The sequence below is a fragment of the Chelmon rostratus genome, chromosome 8, assembly GCF_017976325.1.
Source record: "Chelmon rostratus isolate fCheRos1 chromosome 8, fCheRos1.pri, whole genome shotgun sequence".
Taxonomy (NCBI): domain Eukaryota; kingdom Metazoa; phylum Chordata; class Actinopteri; order Chaetodontiformes; family Chaetodontidae; genus Chelmon; species Chelmon rostratus.
In genome coordinates, this window is record NC_055665.1 from 23019449 (window position 1) to 23037691 (window position 18243).

Here is an 18243-nt window from a genome sequence, read left to right on the forward strand (position 1 = left end):
ACAGGTGAACATACATGTTTCAGATATCCTAAGTGTGGTTGCTTACATACAGTACATACTCTCATCTACTGTATATAAACAGGTGATATGTTGACAGCCTTTTTCAGACTGACTCAAATGGAGGCTGCCATTTTTAATGGCCATTTGTATTTTGAAAGGGTAGATTGTTGTATTGTACATACAAGTCTGAGGATATATAGTATGATGTGATTCTGTTTGGATTTTTTTCTCATTTGTTTATGTGTAAAATAACTAAAGCATTACAAAAATGATGACTTTGTCATTGTCCAGGTCCAGGTGGCGGTATGGTAACCCTACATGTTGTGTATGAGGGTTAAATAAATATGAAAACCAAAAGGTACAATCCTTTTCTCCTCCTACAGTTCTTTCAATGCCCACTTCTTTGTTACAGATGCACCTACATGTAGGTGGAAATCCTAGATACACAAAGCTCTACCACTTCTGCTGCAAGTGCATGTGCTAAAATAACAAAGTGGTACTATTATAATAACGGGGAATGATATTAATACCTCCCGTCGCACATTCCTAAACCAGACTATCGAGTTTGTAAAGTGATTCAGAAGCAAGATGAAGGACACTGTTCCAAGTGACAGCAGTGTAAGAAAGGAAAAAACGTGTGCCTTTCATGTTACTTTAAACTGACTGTCCTTTTCTTGTCCCTTTATCCCGTAAAGGAATATTCCAATGATTTAGTATTGCACTTCCATAAAGATGGGGGAGACAAAAAGACAGGGGATTCTACTACACCCAAATTCAGCTCATTCTACTGTATTTCCTTTTGGAAGTTCTGCTGGCTACTGCCTTAGATTTCAGTGATTTATGAAGAGATTACATTACACTGAGGTAAATGATTTGCTGTCTGCGGATTAAATCTACTACTTGGTAAAGAGCAGACATTATTGGAACATAAAGTTTCCTCTGTGGATGTGCCTGTTGTTACAGAATACAGAAGCTGAGTGGCTCTCATAGACCAAGTTTTTAAAAGTGAAAGTATATCCAGCCCTTCGACTTACCTGATGAATCTCTGAATGTTGCTGGGACACACTAACAGTGGAGCTGTGTGAATGTGTTTTCAAATTCAAGATGTGGTTGACTGACTAAGAACTTCCCTAGCCAGTTATACATCTTCAAGTTATCACTCAGCTTTTTCCTTTACTTGAAACCCCTCTGTTTTTGTATTACACCCTTCCTGAACCACACTTGGACAAGTGAGAGGAGACGTTCATTTTTCAGCACTGGTGCCTGTGCACTTCTCCAGTCGACACCACCTGATCTGGCCTTAAATAGGTTACAAGCTTGAAATCTTGGCCTGAGGAGAAAACGTGACAAGGCAAAAATAGCTTCACTCTCTCCCCTCAGAAACCGAGCAGAATGCAGAAATAGTAGTTTCTATTAGGCAAGATATACTGTAGCTCTGTGTCCTGTGTTCTAGTTTATGATGCCCTCAGCATCTCCAGCAAATACACCTAAATGCTGTTCCAGACACAATTTCACAACTGTGTGGAAAATGACAAGATTTCATTTTGTTAGAGAGGTATCCCTCTTGTAGCTAAGGAGTTTAGTGGTCTCTAGATAAAATGGGACTCTCCCCAAGGAAAAAAAAAAAAAACATTAATTAGGCCCATAAAGTCATGACTTCTATCACATTCAAAACAGTTCCTTTCAGTGGTAGTCAGTGTATGTACTGTCCCTAACTCTGCCCTGACACAAAATTGGGACGCAGTAAGACAAAGGACAGCGTTTGAACACATATGTGATGTTGACTTCCATATCAAAGTTACAATGATGTTTCAAGGTGACGTTAGCATATATTTGCACTGAATTTAATCAGAATTGCCTGAAATGCATTTGATTATGTGAAATAGTTGACAATGATCATAGTTGTAATCAATTCCCTGTAAAACAGCCAAATGTTCTTGTTTTGACAACATTATAGCCAATCATTGTCACAGTGGGCCTCATATAGACCATCCCTGTCAACACTGGGATTTGAAAAAAAGGGAAATTTTCCATCATTCCACCACTCTTACCCATAGACATAGAAACGTACACGCCTCATCAAGCGGGTTGGCCCATTGCTGCGATACGTCAGAGTGTCCTCCATATTGGTTGAGACAGATCTGCCCCATAAACTAATGCAAGGAAATAGACCGTAATTTATAAAGTGCCTTTCTACAAAGTGATTCAAGTTAATACATTTTATCTACCCATTCACACGCACTAATATATTTGGGAGACAAATATGCATCAAAAGCAACGTACGTAACTCTTAATGTGATGACTATAAATGTTTACTCCTTATAAGTTTAGGATTTAGGAAAGCACCAAACCAACATATGTATTTTTCTAATGATTTTATTAGATTTACTGCTGCCAATGTAGGTAACACTGTTATTATGATGATAAATATTAAATATTTATATTAAACATCCGTGTTTATGATAACCAAATCCTGAAACATAGATGTGACATATATATACATACATACATCTATATGTGAGGGCAATGATGAACATATATACAGTACAGGCCAAAAGTTTGGACACACCTTTTCATTCAATGCGTTTTCTTTATTTTCATCACTATTTACATTGTAGATTCTCACTGAAGCCATCAAAACTATGAATGAACACGTGGACCTATGTACTTAACAAAAAAAGGTGAAATAACTGAAAATATGTTTTATAATCGAGTTTCTTCAAAATAGCCACCCTTTGCTCTGATTACTGCTTTGCACACTCCTGGCATTCTCTCCATGAGCTTCAAGAGGTAGTCCCTGAAATGGTTTTCCAACAGCCTTGAAGGAGTTCCCAGAGGTGTTAAGCACTTGTATATATCGATCTGTAAGGGGGGGGGGGGGCACTGATGAACATATATACATCTATGCAACTATCGTGTGTGTGTGTGTTTGCAAGCTAAACACCTTGGAAAATAATGGTCTTGCACACCTTTTCCGTGTGTTGCCACTCTCCAACCTTTAGCTTTTGCCTCATCCAATATGGCGGCGACGTTGACGTATGATTCAGCGCTCTTACCACTACATTTAGATGCCCAGTCAGAGACCTGGTTGAAAGTGAAATGCGGTAAACATCCCTGCATTATATCAATGAAAAGACAAATCCAGCTTTTAGTTTATGTATTATTTGAGGGACATACAGTATACACATCACTTACACATTATGATTCAATTGTGATTTCGAGAAAGGCTACTGACAAGAGACAATTGACAATTGAATTGGTAGGAGAGGGTGATTACAAAAATAAATTAAATACAAGCAAACCTCTCCACATTCGATAACATACTTGCACAAGTGTCTAGCCTTTTTGGCAGATACTCCATACCCCCGTAGTCACCCTTCTCCTTCTTGTCTTGGAGGGTGCCGTTTCAGTGACTGACCTGTCGTCATTAGATGTTACAACTAATGTTTTACATTCTGCCACCTGCTGTACCGGAGGGGAATGTAAGCAAACACTACACAAAGGCAGTTTTGTCTCCTGTCCACGTCCCAATGTTTTTGAAAGACTAAAAATGTGGGTATGATGAATTTACGGAAAAATGTGTAAACAGGCGGACAGCGGCAGAAAGCTTTAAAATAAGGGAGAATCTCTCTAAACATGGGAGGGTTGACGAGTCTGAAAAAATACTAGGGTCGTAATGAGGAAGAAACTACTACTCCCACAATATCTAGTGTTCGGTTACCGTGGTAACGTTTGACGTCAGTCGCCCCTTCTCTAGCCGTGCCTTGGACTGGTGTGATTGGAGGGAAACCCCGTGGACTACATTTATTCTGATCGGCCCAGACAATCAGCTGTAGTTTGGTTCACCGACATCGCTTCTATCTGCCAGTACTCAGGTATGAAAGGACTTACAGCTTTTAAAACTGCACTTTTACGTTTGTATAATTTATAATATATTTATGAGATCTTTTAAGTTATCTTAAAGTGTAGCTATAACTGAAACGTATTGTCTCCATTCGACTACCGTTATGGCGCTTCATCCAACGGCGACAGTCCTCCGACCAAAGAACAATGGCTAGCTTAGCTATAGTTTGGGATATGTCTAAGGGCTGGTTTTCCGAACGCTAAATCAGATGGGGAAGGCGTGTCAGGTCCGACGGAGAAACCGCTAACATTCTGTAGCATTGGTTACAAACGTTAAACCGGTTAAGTAATAATTCAGGTGATGCTTAGTGATTAAGTGTGCCTCTCGGTTATTAACAAATATCGCTAGTAAATAACGTTATGTCTGTTTCTTAGGTATTATCCGATTTCAGTTTCAGCGTCTATAAAACTGTAGTACACATTTGCTGACAGTGCCAGCAAGGTACTGTAACATTCGCGGTACTGAAGGTACTGTAGTGTATTATTTTAATTTGGTATTTGAAGGTGTCTGGTAACGTTAGCGTGTGATCAAAACCAACAGGACGAGGAAAGTGTGTTCTTAACACAGCAGCCCCAGACGCGCCGCCAAACTATGATACACGCCTTTTGTCATCGCGCTTACTCACCTAATCGAGCTCAAATATAAAGACAAACATGTGAAGGGTGTAGCTCCTTACAGTTAACCCATTTATAAAAGCTGCCTAGCTTGTAATGCTTCTGTTTCAGGAAATAGTCGGCGCCCTACTGGAAACTGGTCACGAGGCCCCAGCGATGAATGCTATATAGCGATATATAATGGTAACGTTAGCGATTGCTTTTCATTCACAGAGTGTCGTTTCTCGTTGGCGAGCCACAGGGATGGGTGTGGTGTGTGTGTGTGTGTGTGTAAACCGGAGACACTGTGTTTGGCATCGATAGGCATAAGTTTTAAGAACAAGTACTTGTGTATATGTCCACCATGACCGTAGAATGCGTTCTTTCGGTGAATTGCCTCTTATATGCACACGTGACTTAGACTGTAACCATGAAGGTTTTTTTTATAGCATATTTACCCATTGCAATGGGTACACACCCTGGTTTAAGTTATCCATGGGGCCATGTTACATGTCTGTTATAAGTCGTACAAATTGATCGAATCTCTCCCATTCTGTTTTTAGAATTTATGTCTCAGATGGTATAACACAATTATTATTTGTATTAGCCATCAATTTCCATATCATGATATACCGCTGCAACGGTTCGTTTTACACAGTATTACATCTTTTTTGGAATAGGGGGTGTGGTGATGCTACAATTTTAAAAAAGAAAAAAAAAAAAAAAAGGTGGTGGGCAGGGAGCTTGACCTGTAAAACATAACAAATTCTTTTGAAGAGAATTTGAGTATATTTCATTTATTTATTCATTTCCATATGGTTGCCAAACTCTGGACAAGGTGTGAACTTGTATTTTTGTACTGTATCTCAGAGCATATTTTTTAACACGGCACACAACATGCACTATGTAATGGAAAAAAGTGATTGATTCTGTGGAAGCCTGCTGGCTATTATAGAGGGGTCAAGCGGATGTGGGCTATTGATGTGGTGATTCCTGTGTGTCAAGTTTACACATTGCTTGTACATTGTATTTGCTGTTATCTTACTTTTCTCCTCTTACAAACCTATAGCACTCAACACTGCTTAGTAACATCCAGGGCTAATACAGGGATTTATTACAGTAATAAGAGTATCACCACAAGATTCTGATTTTCTCAAATCACCATGCTGACAGGTCTAGAAGGCATATTTTTGTTTTAATGCAACTGCATTTACTTACTGCACCTTCCAATTTAGCCAATAAAGATGCATCTCAAACAATAAATAATTTCTAAGTCCTTTAGCTTAAACATATACTCATTGTATTAATGAGTTTGATAAAATAGATGAGATAAGATAAAAACTTTATTAATCCCATGCCGGGGAAATTAAATTGTTGCATGCAGCAAACAATAAAGGAGACATAGGTAGACCAAAATCGTCAATAAAACAGGTTTACAGAATTATAGAATAATTATAGAATAGACAATCAGCTATGTATATGTGCTCACTTGCTGTGTCATTAGCACTTTTTATTCTTCCCTGTCCAATTGCTTTCTTTCACTCCTAAAGCCCTGAGCTTCCACGGTGTGCATCAGTGTTTCCTTGTAGAACTACTTCATAAGGAGGGCAGAAAGCCTAAAAAAACAGCAGTTATATCACGCGCCACAACTTCAGTTAACCTATTTAGTTAGTGTGTAGTGGTAGCTTCTCTGGACTGAGTAGAGACCCACCTATATTGATTCAGTGGTGAGCCCATACAGATGATTTCGCTTTTCCTAATAGTTCAAACACTCATTAGTCTCATCAAATTAAATTTTGCTTGCTGTACTTTCTGTAGCATAGCTACACATTTATTAGAGGGTACCTCAGGTAAGTGTTTACAAGTCCAAATAGAAAATATATGCTTTTGTCACTCACTTAACTGATCTCCAGCTGTCCTCTTTTCCTCTCTGCTGTCTTTCATCCAGTTAGCAGTCATGACCGAGGCACCCCAGAAGGAACTGGTGCAAAAGGCCAAGCTGGCCGAGCAGGCTGAGCGCTATGACGACATGGCTGCTGCAATGAAGGCTGTGACAAACGACAGCAATGAGCTGACGAACGAGGAGCGTAACCTGCTGTCAGTGGCCTACAAGAATGTGGTTGGTGCCCGCCGCTCCTCATGGCGTGTGGTGTCCAGCATTGAGCAGAAGGCTGATGGGTCCGAAAGGAAGCAGACCATGGCCAAAGAGTACCGGGAAAAAATTGAGGGCGAGCTGGAAGAAATCTGCAGGGAAGTGCTGGTGAGATAACATTTTATTAGAAAACATTGTTGGCTGGCTCTGTTACAGTAATAGTTTTTTGTCATTCAGACAGAGGTGTTCATAATGTAAATGGTTCTTTACAGCTTTATGAAGACATGACAAGACAAGACATGGAAAGTATGGTTATAGTCTAGAAAGTGTTTTCTGCTCAGTGCTCTTGAAAAAGTTGGAACAGGACGTACATCCAGTCTTTCTCTGTGTGTATTTAATCTCTGGTTGTTGAAGCCTTATATTAGGTTGATTGAATTAAATTCAAATTTATTGTGTTTGAGGTGTTGGAAATGCTGGATGACTGAGAAGTGAGTGTAACTCCACAGTCATGCCTCAACAGTCAGCTCATGTTGTTGGGTGTGTCATTTCTGTCAACAAAACGGAGTGGCACTTGCAGAAAAGTGCCACGCCTTGACTGCTTCATTTCTATCCCTGGCTGTCTCACAGCAATCCAGCCAAATTTTATGGCTTTAATTATCTGCCATCAGTAATGATCTTATCTTATTCTGGGTTATCCCATTCTTCCTCACACATGCCCTTGTAATGTGGAAAAAAATATTTTAAGTAGGTTGAGAGTATGTAAAATGAGAATTAGAAGTTTTTAAAACGACTAAAGACTCTGTATTGATTTGGGTCATCGTTTGTAGTCTTGATTCAACCAGATTTTTCAACAGTATGTCTGTATGTTACACAGAAAACAAGCTCATACAGTGCAGGAAATTGTATGTAAATACTCAAAGGCCACTTAATTATGTATATCTGTATAATTAAATGTAAGTAAAGTTTATTTAGTGTGGCACCTCTCACAGAGCACAGAGCAAACTTAAAATGAATCTGCAACTTAGCTAAGATCGGTGTGGTGTGAGTTGTTTTGCTGGACCTGGTCAGCAATTTTGCAGCAGCATTCTGGACCATTTGTAGATGGTCCAGAGATGACTTGCTGAGGCAGATGAAAAGGGAATTACAGAAGTCTAGATGGGATGGTACAAAAGCAGGTATGATCATCTCTAGCTCAGGTTGTGATAACAGGCCTAAGTTTGGCAATGTTTCAAAAATAGAAGAAACAGGTATGGGTCATTGAATTTGGTATGTTGATGGAAGTACATAGCCTGATCAAATATAACACATCTGAAGCAATGATAAGGACCTTATCAACATTTAATTGTAATACATAGTTCTAGCCATTCAGTTCAGTTAAGGCAGTTGTCAAAAAAGGTCAGTTTGACAGTCCCAACTGGATTTAAAAGAGACATACAGTGGGATATCATCAGCGTAACAGTGATAAGACCTTTTTAAATTTGCTATTATTTCTAATTTGCTAATAATATAACATAATAATACAAAGAAAATAATACAGGACCAAAGACAAAATCCTGAGACACACACCACAGGAAACAGCAGCAGTTTCAGACATGTAGGGACCAAGCAACCCACAACCCTTCTTTTCGAGAGACAGGAGGAGAATCACTCCAGTGCTGTCCCAGAGACACCCACCCACTGCCTAAACCTTTCAGTTGCTGTGATCTACAGTATCAAAAGCTGCACTAAGATCTGGCTGCACCAAAACCGAAGAGTCACCCACACAGAAGACAGAAGGCATCATTATGTCATTGGAGACTGTGAGAGGAGTTATTTCAGTGGAATGCTTCTGAGGAAAATGAGATTGGAATTTCTCAAAATGAACTGTTTGGCAGCTACTTTCTCTAATATTTTTGAGATTAAAGGCATCTTAAGCATAGGCTTATAGTTTTTGGCAAGGGGTGGATCAAAGTTTTTGTTTGTTTGTTTTGTTTTTATTTTTTCACGAAGAGGAACAACTGCATGTTTAAAATATGTTGGGACACAACCAGATTGCAGAGAGCTATTTATTATAGTGACCATAGTACCATGTCCGTTCTAAGCATGGACCTCTGTAAAATATCTACAGGGCTTGGGGAAAGTTTCACACTGCCCCATGGTCAATGAGATCCTGCAGAGAAGTGGGAGAGAAGCAGTCTAGAATTGATGGCTGAGTTGGATTATCATAAAGCGGAGTAGAAGAGGGGGCGATGCTAGCCCCGGTATCCTTAATGTTATCCGCAAAGAAAGAGAGAAAGTTATTGCAATCCATATTTAAAATGACAGTCACATCAGGGGGTGCAGGACTGGCAATGTTGTTGATGGTGTTAAACAGGACTTTACAGTTGCATTTACTGGAGGAAATTAAGTCAGCAAAGTAAGAAAACCTCCCATCCTTAACCATGTGGTTGGTTCTGTTATAAGTTATATGAATTTGGAGCTTCGTGGATTTCCACAGTCAATGAATTGACAGAGGGAACTAGTCTCTTTTTACTAGGAGCTAGGGATGTTCCTGAAGACTAATTTCCATGACATTTAAATGGAATTTTAAACTCTAGACTAGTCAACCAGTCTAAAGGTAAGAAAACACTCAGAAAAGTCAAAATTGAGATTAATTTAATCTTAATGTTGTCCCTAAAATATTTATAAGAACTATTTTAAAAAATGTTTATCACATTCTTCAACAACCAAAGCACATCGTAAATGCAGCTGAAATGTGTTTTGGTCAAATATCACCTGTGTCTATGGACCCTATTTTCTCATGTTTTTTTGTGTAATAGATTACATATATGATGTTGTTGTCAGACACTTAGAATAAGAGTGTAGCCTGTGGACTTTTAGTGGATGTGCATCCATCCTCAAGGGATTAGATGCAGTCCATTTCTGCCAGTTGCAGCGCTGTCATTCAAGACTGGACTTCAAAAACTGTTCTTTTCATTTGTCACTTGGACTTAAAAAATGAGAAAATAAGGCAGCCAACATTGATCAACAATATCGTATTACTTTTCATATTTTCATATTCTAAGAGCTTAATTATTCGTATATGCCTTTATCACTTTTTTCCTGTTTTAGAGGAGAGCGTCTCATCAGAGTTTTGACATACAAAAGACAATCCTTATTGTAGCCATGTCCTGTTTCTGCTATATGTCAAGTCAAATGTATTTGTATAGCACATTCCATAAAATGTAGGTCCAATTTGCTTGTGGTATGTGCACACGTAAATATGAACAAAGTAAAATAGAACATGAATACATATTTAATACATCTACAAGAAACATTTAATAAAGGTTCAAAGGAAGCGACTGACATGTCTGTGGTTAAAGAATAGCAGTTTTCATTTGATAAAGACAATCTGTTGAGCAGATGAAAGAAAATGGAGGTAAACTGGGCTCACCATTCACTGTAATATATACAAAGAAGGTGTGACTGTCTTTATAAGTAATGCTTGGAACTCTAAAATGTTATTCTCCACTATTGACCCGCTACTCAAGACTGCCCCCACCCGTCTAAAACTGTGTCATTCTTCAGTAGCAAAATAACCTCAATTAAAGTCAGCATTGCAGCTGATGTAAACACAGACTACCTCAGCAAACCCTGTAAAAAACATATGGGACCATGGGAAAATTCTCCTTACATTAGCTAAGCTTTGCTCGTCCACCTCATGTGTTGACACTGTATGTCTCCTCAGATGGTCTCAAAACAGCTGCTATAAATCAATCCGATCAATCAATCAGTTCTTGTCCTCTTGGATGCAAGTGCACTATTTCATACAGCTGACCATGATAACTTAATCGATCGTCTTGAACACTTGGTTGGTCTTTCTGCCCCTCAGCCCTAAAACAAAAAGAGTAATGCTGCTGCTATCTAAGCTTCAAGCCTCCCCTCAACAAAACCTATTTTTTTCACCTTAGCAACGGAGCTAAAGAATGTCCATTTATAAATCAAAAAGATGCTGAAAAACTGATTCATGCCTTTATTTCAAGATGGCTGGATTACTGTAATGCATTATTTACTGCCCCCCCGAAAGAATATCAGGGATGCAGCCTTTGTCCATTACTGAGTGCAGTTAAGAGACCAGTGTCTGATGATCTATACGTTATTATTGCTAAATCTATTTGGAGTGTACTGTCTATGACCTCCGATGCCTACCACAAGGATCTCATTCTTGTCCGTGTTTAACTTCACAAAGTTTTGGGTCATTCAGTGGCTAATGTCACAGATACAATTGACAAGGTCATTTATAGGGCTGAGGTTATGGTGTGAAAGTGAAATATACAATGGTGTATCATCAGCATATGAATGGCAAGATGCCTGTGCTTCTTTATGATGGTACCAAGTGGCAGCATGTATAGACTGGACAGTTAGGATTGGTTAAATGAGAGCGATTTCAGTGCTGTGGTTAGTCCTGAAGCCAGATTGACACACATCATACAGACTGTGAAGTGATGGGTAACTATGCAGGTTTTTGTAGACAGCCTTTTCAGGTATTTGAGTAAGAAAAGGGATATTGAAGATTTGGAGGCTGATTTGTAGTTTTGCTAGTTTAATCACTAGCTTTTGTTACTGATTATATCCTGACAAGTTTCATATTGCCCTTTGCACTCATCAGGCATACTGTAGCCATTGCATGGAACATATTCCATTCTTCTCTCAGCCTGTGCATTATCTGTCTGGTGACTCACACTCACAGTCCTAATCCTATAATGACAGCAGCTGCGACACCAGCGTGCTGGCTAGCTGACCTCCACTTCGGCTGAAAAGCCATATGAGGACTGAAATAGAAAGGGATGACAGTAAGGAGGGCAGAGTAGGAGGAGTGTAGGACAGGGATAAGGCTGAGGTATACTGTAAGCAAACTAGTTTGCAGGAGGTTTTGTTGACCATGTTATTGTACTTGGTTGTACACAGGAAAAGTGATGGAAATAGTTAAATGAAGACCAAAAAAAAGAGGCCATGCCTTCTTCAAACCTTAGCGAACTTGGCAAATTGTTGCATAAAGTGGGGGTGTGTGTGTGTTCGCTTTTCAAACCAGTAACAGACAGGTTTTCTGGGTTTGCTGTCAAAGCAGTAAGTTTAGTTAAAGCCAAGGTTATATGTATCGACACCTCACACTGAATGCTGTCTGCCCTAATTGATTTTTTTTTGTACCAAGTTGCAATCGTTATTTAAACAACAATGTCCAGTGACATCTATGGTTTAACTCTTGAGTTTAGCTTTATGGAAGACATATCAAAGTAGACAAACTTATTCACTATACAATGTAACACTCCTTTTCAGGTCAGTCAAGGAAAGTGTTTTATTGCTAACATAAGTCATTATGTAATCGAATGCTAACAGTGTTGCTGCCCCATGCTGCTTGTGTATGGCAGTGAGTGTGTACACACACCTCTAATGCTCACTTTGACATTAGTTAAATTTACAGAATGTGCTGCGGAAACAATATCACAAGCCTATTCAAGGGTGCAGACATCTACACACACCCTTTCTGGGAATCTTTCTCAGTTCTTTGAATGCAAAAAGGACATAGAAGATATAATGGAATAGGGTGTGCTAATACTGAAAATGTGCATTTCATTTAATCTGAACATTGCTGCCATGGACGGTAGTTTGATTTTAGCTATGCCCTTGCCAGTGGCCCAGTTCTACATTCAGATCCCAAAGGGCCTCCTTGAGCCCTCATATCAGTCTAAGAGCATTTGGCAAATGCAGGTTCTTATACCAGCCTAGTTTATTGCATTATATTTTGGGTAATGTACAAATGCACTGTGTAATGGACAAAATGAATGTCTCTGAATCCATTTAGATCAGAACTATTAATATAATATGGTTGAGTAGTGTGACCCTATATTAAGTTTTCTTGTGACCCTATATTATGTGTTTTTCAACTTGTAACTTAAATTACATCATATCACAACATTGCTTTCTTTTAACTGTGTATGGCAGAGTTTGTGCGAGTGCGTGTATCATGGCTGTTGTGAACGGACAGCATGAAAATGTCCACATGAAAGCTACATTCAAATCGGAGTTAAGCCGAGAAGAGATCACCACTTAGAATGAAGTAATAATTCATGCTTCTGTAAAGGCGGTGATTAACCCTCTTTGTCCCATAGAGTTTTAACATGGTAGATTAACAACACTTTCCAGCTAGTGGTGCATGCTTATGTCGCAAAGCACTGGGCCCGTGAGTGACCTACTTCCTCAGCAAAAGCTCATCAAGAGTTCAGCAGCCTGGCTCTCTACTCTCTTTCTCCACCCTCAGCATCTTTCATCCATACTCCACCATCTTTACTCCCTACTCTCCTGTCCAGCCCATCCTACTCTCCTCCCCCATGCTTTCATATTATCCACGCAGATCCACCCCCCTTCAGTGGTCTCTGAAGCATCTGTGATGTAGATCAGGCAAAGTCTCAGGCTCAAGCCCCAAGGCTATTGGAGGTAGCCAGCTTGTTTCTACCCTCATTTCAGTCTGATGAGAAATTATGCTTTGAAATGTTGGCTAAGATGTTTGTTTGAATGGGTTGAAAGAACAACCACTGCTCTTTGGGGTCGGAGGATAAGTCATGGGTTCAACACACAAATGAGTCTTGTAGTAATAAGTGTAAAAATTGCTTTATTGATAAGTCAATTGTGTGCACATTTTATGCCAATAAACCATAGTTGAAGGATCCAAATAAACTCTGCTGTTTGCTGATTTTCCAGTTGTAAAGAAATCCATAGACATTATACTTGACATCATATTTATATTATACAAAGTTCTGGTTTTCTGACAGTGTGCTATATCTGCTTTATTTGTTCTCTGTCACAGGGTCTCTTGGAGGATATTCTGATTCCCAAAGCCTCTACAGCGGAGAGCAAAGTCTTTTATTTGAAAATGAAGGGAGATTACTACCGCTACTTGGCTGAGGTGGCTACAGGCGAAAAGAAGACATGTAAGATGATTTGGTTTATTTATTTTTCATTTATGTATGTGTATGTTTTGCTGGTTGGAAAACTACCCACAACGCCTTACCTAGGAGGAGTTGGCTAGCCAAATAAGATGTATTAGACAAGATCCTATTAAATAAACACTTAAGTATTGGGATAAGCTTTATGACATTGGCTCCACAATGCTGATTACAACAATATCACAGTATGCTTCTCTGGCAGTACGAAAGGAAGGATAAATGTGCTTAAATGCAAACACTTTCTGTCGTTGTTGACTAAACAATCCACAACTAGCAAGTTAGTTCTTATGCACGAGATGACTGACATCTTTCTTTTTGTAAATTATAATAACCTAATATACTAACCTAAACTACAACCAATAAAAAAAACTGCAGGTTGCTCGCAGGATTCAATGGCTTCAGTCAATGTGACCATCTTAAACCCATAGCAATATTCTGTTTGGGGTCATTTCATTGTAGTCCTTCTTAGGTAAGCTTGCCCACCTTTTATGGATACAGAGCACCTCTTGAGTCCACAGATTCTCTCCCTCTGTTTCAGTTTCATTCTTGTTCTCTCAACGAATTTGCCCCCTAGTGGCTGTTAAGTGACATGTATCTGACATGTGTGTACATGTTAGACTGACTCATTATCATCAAGTCTCTGTTGCTTGCAGCTGTTTGTATTTGACTGATTTCATTCCTAAGAAGACAGTGGTTCTCAACCTGGGATCAGGACCCCACCCCAAACCAAAATAATTTGTACAGGAAATTGCAAGGCAATGGGTTTCCTTACTACAACCTTTTTCCACAATCTTTATGAAATGATACAGGATGTTGGACTTGGGGTTAAGAGAGCTCCCCACTAGATTCCTGCTCTCTCCTAAGACCTTGATACAATGCCAGAGGACAACCAAAGGAACTTATGACATAGTGGAAGCTTGTCTATTGAATTTGTACAGAAGCCTCATAGTTGTATGCATCTAAATCTCAATTTAGGGATTTTTTTCCTCAAATACACATCAGTTTTTCTACAAATTACTTGCAGAGATGGTAGTCCATGTAATTAGGCATGAGTGTCTTTAGCCATAGAAAAGGGAAAACTCAAAACTCTGAGGCTGCTCAACTGTAGGTTCACAGTGTAGTTTCAGTAATAAGGCATATAACCAGTAAAAAACTTGTAAGTAGTAGCTACAAGGTTTTTTGTCTACAGTCAATGAAAAATGGGCCCTTGTTAATACCACTGGGAATTGTGTCCCATCTATAATATGTTACTGAATTGGTATAGCTAAGTCAGGGATGTTTTTGTATTGCTTGTGAGGTGTTGATTCAAATTTATCCCACTTCAACTGACCATAAAGAGAGCGGGCAAAGTATCAGAAATACCTGAGTAGTTCAACAGCACCACAAACTACAGTCTCTGAAATTACCTTTAAGTATAATCAGCACGTCTGTGAAACAGTTTCAGCAAAGCTGAACACAACCTTTATGAAGGTAGGGTTTATCAACAGCCCTATGCTGTTGTATTAGATTGTATTAGTTTTTGCTAGGTGCACATAGTAAACTTGGAACAAAGTGTATAGTATCAAGTCTTTTTCTACACTTTATGAAACATTCCAAAAATCTAAAGTCAACTGTCAAGTTCCACAAATTTCATGCCCTTTTCTTTTTCATCACAGCCATCATTTCAGACTCAAAGAACGCCTACCTAAGTGCCTTTGAAATCAGCAAAGAAGAGATGCAGCCCACACACCCAATACGTCTTGGTCTTGCCCTGAATTTCTCTGTTTTCTACTATGAGATCCTCAACACACCTGACGAGGCCTGCCGGCTGGCCAAAAGTGTATGTTCATAACGCCACATAACTCTCTTTTCATAGCCATGAAATTATGAAACAGCTCAATGTAATGCAAATTTATTAACATGTCACATTGTTTGTGAAGGCTTGTCAGACTAAATGTACCTATTAAATACACACAGTGATATGCCATTAAAACCTGTTTACATCTGATTTGAAACATACACATATTTTACACACAGAACAGCTTGTTTTAGGTCAACATTCTTCACTCTTCCAGCAGTTAAAAATGTGTTTTTCATCCTGCAGGCTTTTGATGATGCCATTGCAGAGCTCGACGCACTGAGTGAAGATTCATACAAAGACAGTACACTAATCATGCAGCTACTGAGAGACAACTTGACAGTAAGTTTTTGTGAAAGTTGTTAAACTTTCAATTAATTAGTCTACTGATTATTTTCTCAAATGATTGTTGGGTCTATAAAATGCCAATCACAGCTGCACAGAGCCCATGCTAGTATTTTAATGTCTTATTTTCAGTCCAGATACTCAGTTTACTGTGATACAGAACAGTGTGAATCTAATAGAAACAGTGCATCACCCATCAGTGTATCTGCATGTTCGGCTTGAACGTGAGCAAGCAGATTGGTCCCATGTTGACACGTCCAAATTTGTTACTGAACAGGGGGTGTATTGTTCTAGTCACAGAGGAGTGGAAACTGTGCAGTACTCTTAATTCTCCATTCAAATGAAAATCAAAAGTCTCAAGATTAGGTATTAATGGATGTTTCCCTGTCTTTTGCCCTTACCCCCTCTTCTCTGTCCCATCCCTTGTTCTTCTCTCTCACTTCTTGTTCCTCAGCTGTGGACCTCTGATAACCAGGGGGAGGATGCAGAAGAGCCCAGAGATTGAGCCAGGATCCCCCCCCCCCCCCATCATCCCTGTCTACCTGCCATCGTCCTGACTCATCTTCATCATGATCATGAGCATTATCCACTGTCCTCATCATCGTCGTCGTCCAACTCCCTCCATCGTTTTTCTATTTAGTTCTCTCAACACTCATCTCACTCCTATCGGTTTACTATTCCTTCTTTTGTAGTAACTGTGGGGAAAGGGGATGGGGAGGGAGGGTAAGTTTTAAATTGTGTGGTGGGAGGGTCCATGTGGAAGGGTAAAGCGTATTTGGGCTTGGTTGTTTGTCTGTTGACCTTTTTTGTGTGGGAGCAACAGGGGTGTTGCATTAAGGTGGCAGGTCAGAGGGCCAGTTCTCAACTCATGAAACATGCTGCAGGTTGAGTGTTGAGTTAGAAAACGGTTATACTGTACGTGTATCCTGTTCATGTTAATGGTCCAGTTCTTGATTAACACCATCTTTTGATGATACATCTGTGGTTTCAAAGTCAGGGGTTGGTTCCTCACACATTGGGAGACAGCAACTCTTAGTCTGTACTTGGAAGAGGAATGTCAGCAGAGGTAAAGACAGTGGAGGTGTAATGGGAGTACTGGAGACAGAAGGCAAGGATTTATTGGAACACAAAGGTTACATTCCATTTACTGTCAGTTGCTCAACTTTCTACTCTTTATTATTTTGTTTTGTGATCAGATGACCTGCTTTTGTATTTCTATGTATCAATTACGAGGTATAGAAAACTTTGAAGAACAAAAGAGCACACAAGCTTGTTGACGTTTTTATGAGCACAGCAGTAAAAAAACAAAACAAAAAAAACAAAATTGCACGTGCTTATCTGGTTACTGCTTTTTCAAATTAAGATTTTTATTTTGTCTTTTATTCTCCTTTTTTTTTTTCTTTCAATACTTGCCTAAACTGCATGTTGGTAAGAACTAGTTTGCAGAGATGTAAGGAAAGATTGTTGTTTGGCGGGCTAGCTTTGTTCATGTCTTTGGAATTTTCATACAGAACACCCAAGCATAACTGTTATTTGGGGGGAATTGTGTAATTTCATGTAAGTGGAATAAAAAAAATAATTTAAAAGTTTCATCTTGTCAATTTGAAATGATCTAGTTTGTTTTAACATTTATAGTATACAAACTCATCAACAGCTCACCTGACAGCTCACAACTTTCAACTGTCAGGATTGGTTATCTTACCTTAAAAAGCAGGAACCATTACAACTCAGCTGCTCTGTTTTCTGTGACTCACTGGACAAGAATAAGTGAGTCACCCTGAGGTGGAGGCTGGAAGCAGACAAGGAGACCCACAGAAAGTCCTCCTTCACTACACACCAGTTTGATTTAGTGTTTCCAAAGCAAATCCCCCACTGTTGCATGTCAGTGATGCCTAATGTGCCTTTGTGATGCAGCCTTGAAATACATCATACAGACTTGGTGGAAAAACCAGCTGCACTACCAACAAGAGCCACACCCTTGACTAAACTGGGCCTGTGGAGACAGGAGCCGTGGAAGCTTTTTAACTGCAAAATGTCATTCACTTCCAAAGCGTCAGCTAATCAAAGAACACTAAACAGCGAATAGGTGAAGAACTTAGCATCAACCGTTTCATGGGGCTCTTGTGATTTATTCTGGAATCAAAAAGCCAGTCCACTTGCTTCACTGCCACTGTTAAGATTAACAGCTGAAGAGCTGGGAACTGAAGAAAATCTTCTCCATTGCTCTCTGGGTGTGTCTGCCCCACTGCCATACTATGTGGGAGGAAGACACTGCAGTGCTGCCACATAGGACTGTGGCGCTGCGGGGCCATCTCTGAAACCCTATGCGTAAGCGAGTAGACGTCCGGTAATGCGCACACCTGTAATGCAGAGCTAACCCTCACTCAGTCTGCTCACAAGTCTAATCACGACAACATGATCTGCTCTTTATGAAATCAGTAGTGATCGAGTTCATCCGGTGATCGACGCCAGTTGTATTAGATTAGAATGGAAGAGCTTGATTGGTCAAA

The 18243-nt window shown here is 39.5% G+C and overlaps 1 protein-coding gene across 1 annotated transcript; it reads left to right on the top strand.

Annotated features, from left to right (window-relative positions):
• Positions 1–3777: 3777 nt before the first annotated feature.
• On the top strand, positions 3778–17323 carry LOC121609861 (14-3-3 protein zeta-like). The gene is made up of 6 exons (XM_041941578.1): positions 3778–3875; positions 6446–6757; positions 13413–13536; positions 15207–15370; positions 15635–15730; positions 16188–17323. Exons 2-6 carry the CDS (start codon positions 6455–6457, stop codon positions 16236–16238), a joined length of 738 nt encoding a protein of 245 aa, XP_041797512.1. The 5' UTR covers positions 3778–3875; positions 6446–6454; the 3' UTR covers positions 16239–17323.
• The last annotated feature ends 920 nt before the right edge of the window (positions 17324–18243 follow it).

Excerpts from the sequence above, each read along its gene's own strand:
- LOC121609861 (XM_041941578.1), top strand. The coding sequence starts at position 6,455 with ATGACCGAGGCACCCCAGAAGGAACTGGTGCAAAAGGCCAAGCTGGCC. Across the intron at positions 13,537-15,206 it reads TACAGGCGAAAAGAAGACAT|CCATCATTTCAGACTCAAAG; the intron begins GTAAGATGATTT and ends TTTTCATCACAG. Across the intron at positions 15,371-15,634 it reads CCTGCCGGCTGGCCAAAAGT|GCTTTTGATGATGCCATTGC; the intron begins GTATGTTCATAA and ends TTCATCCTGCAG.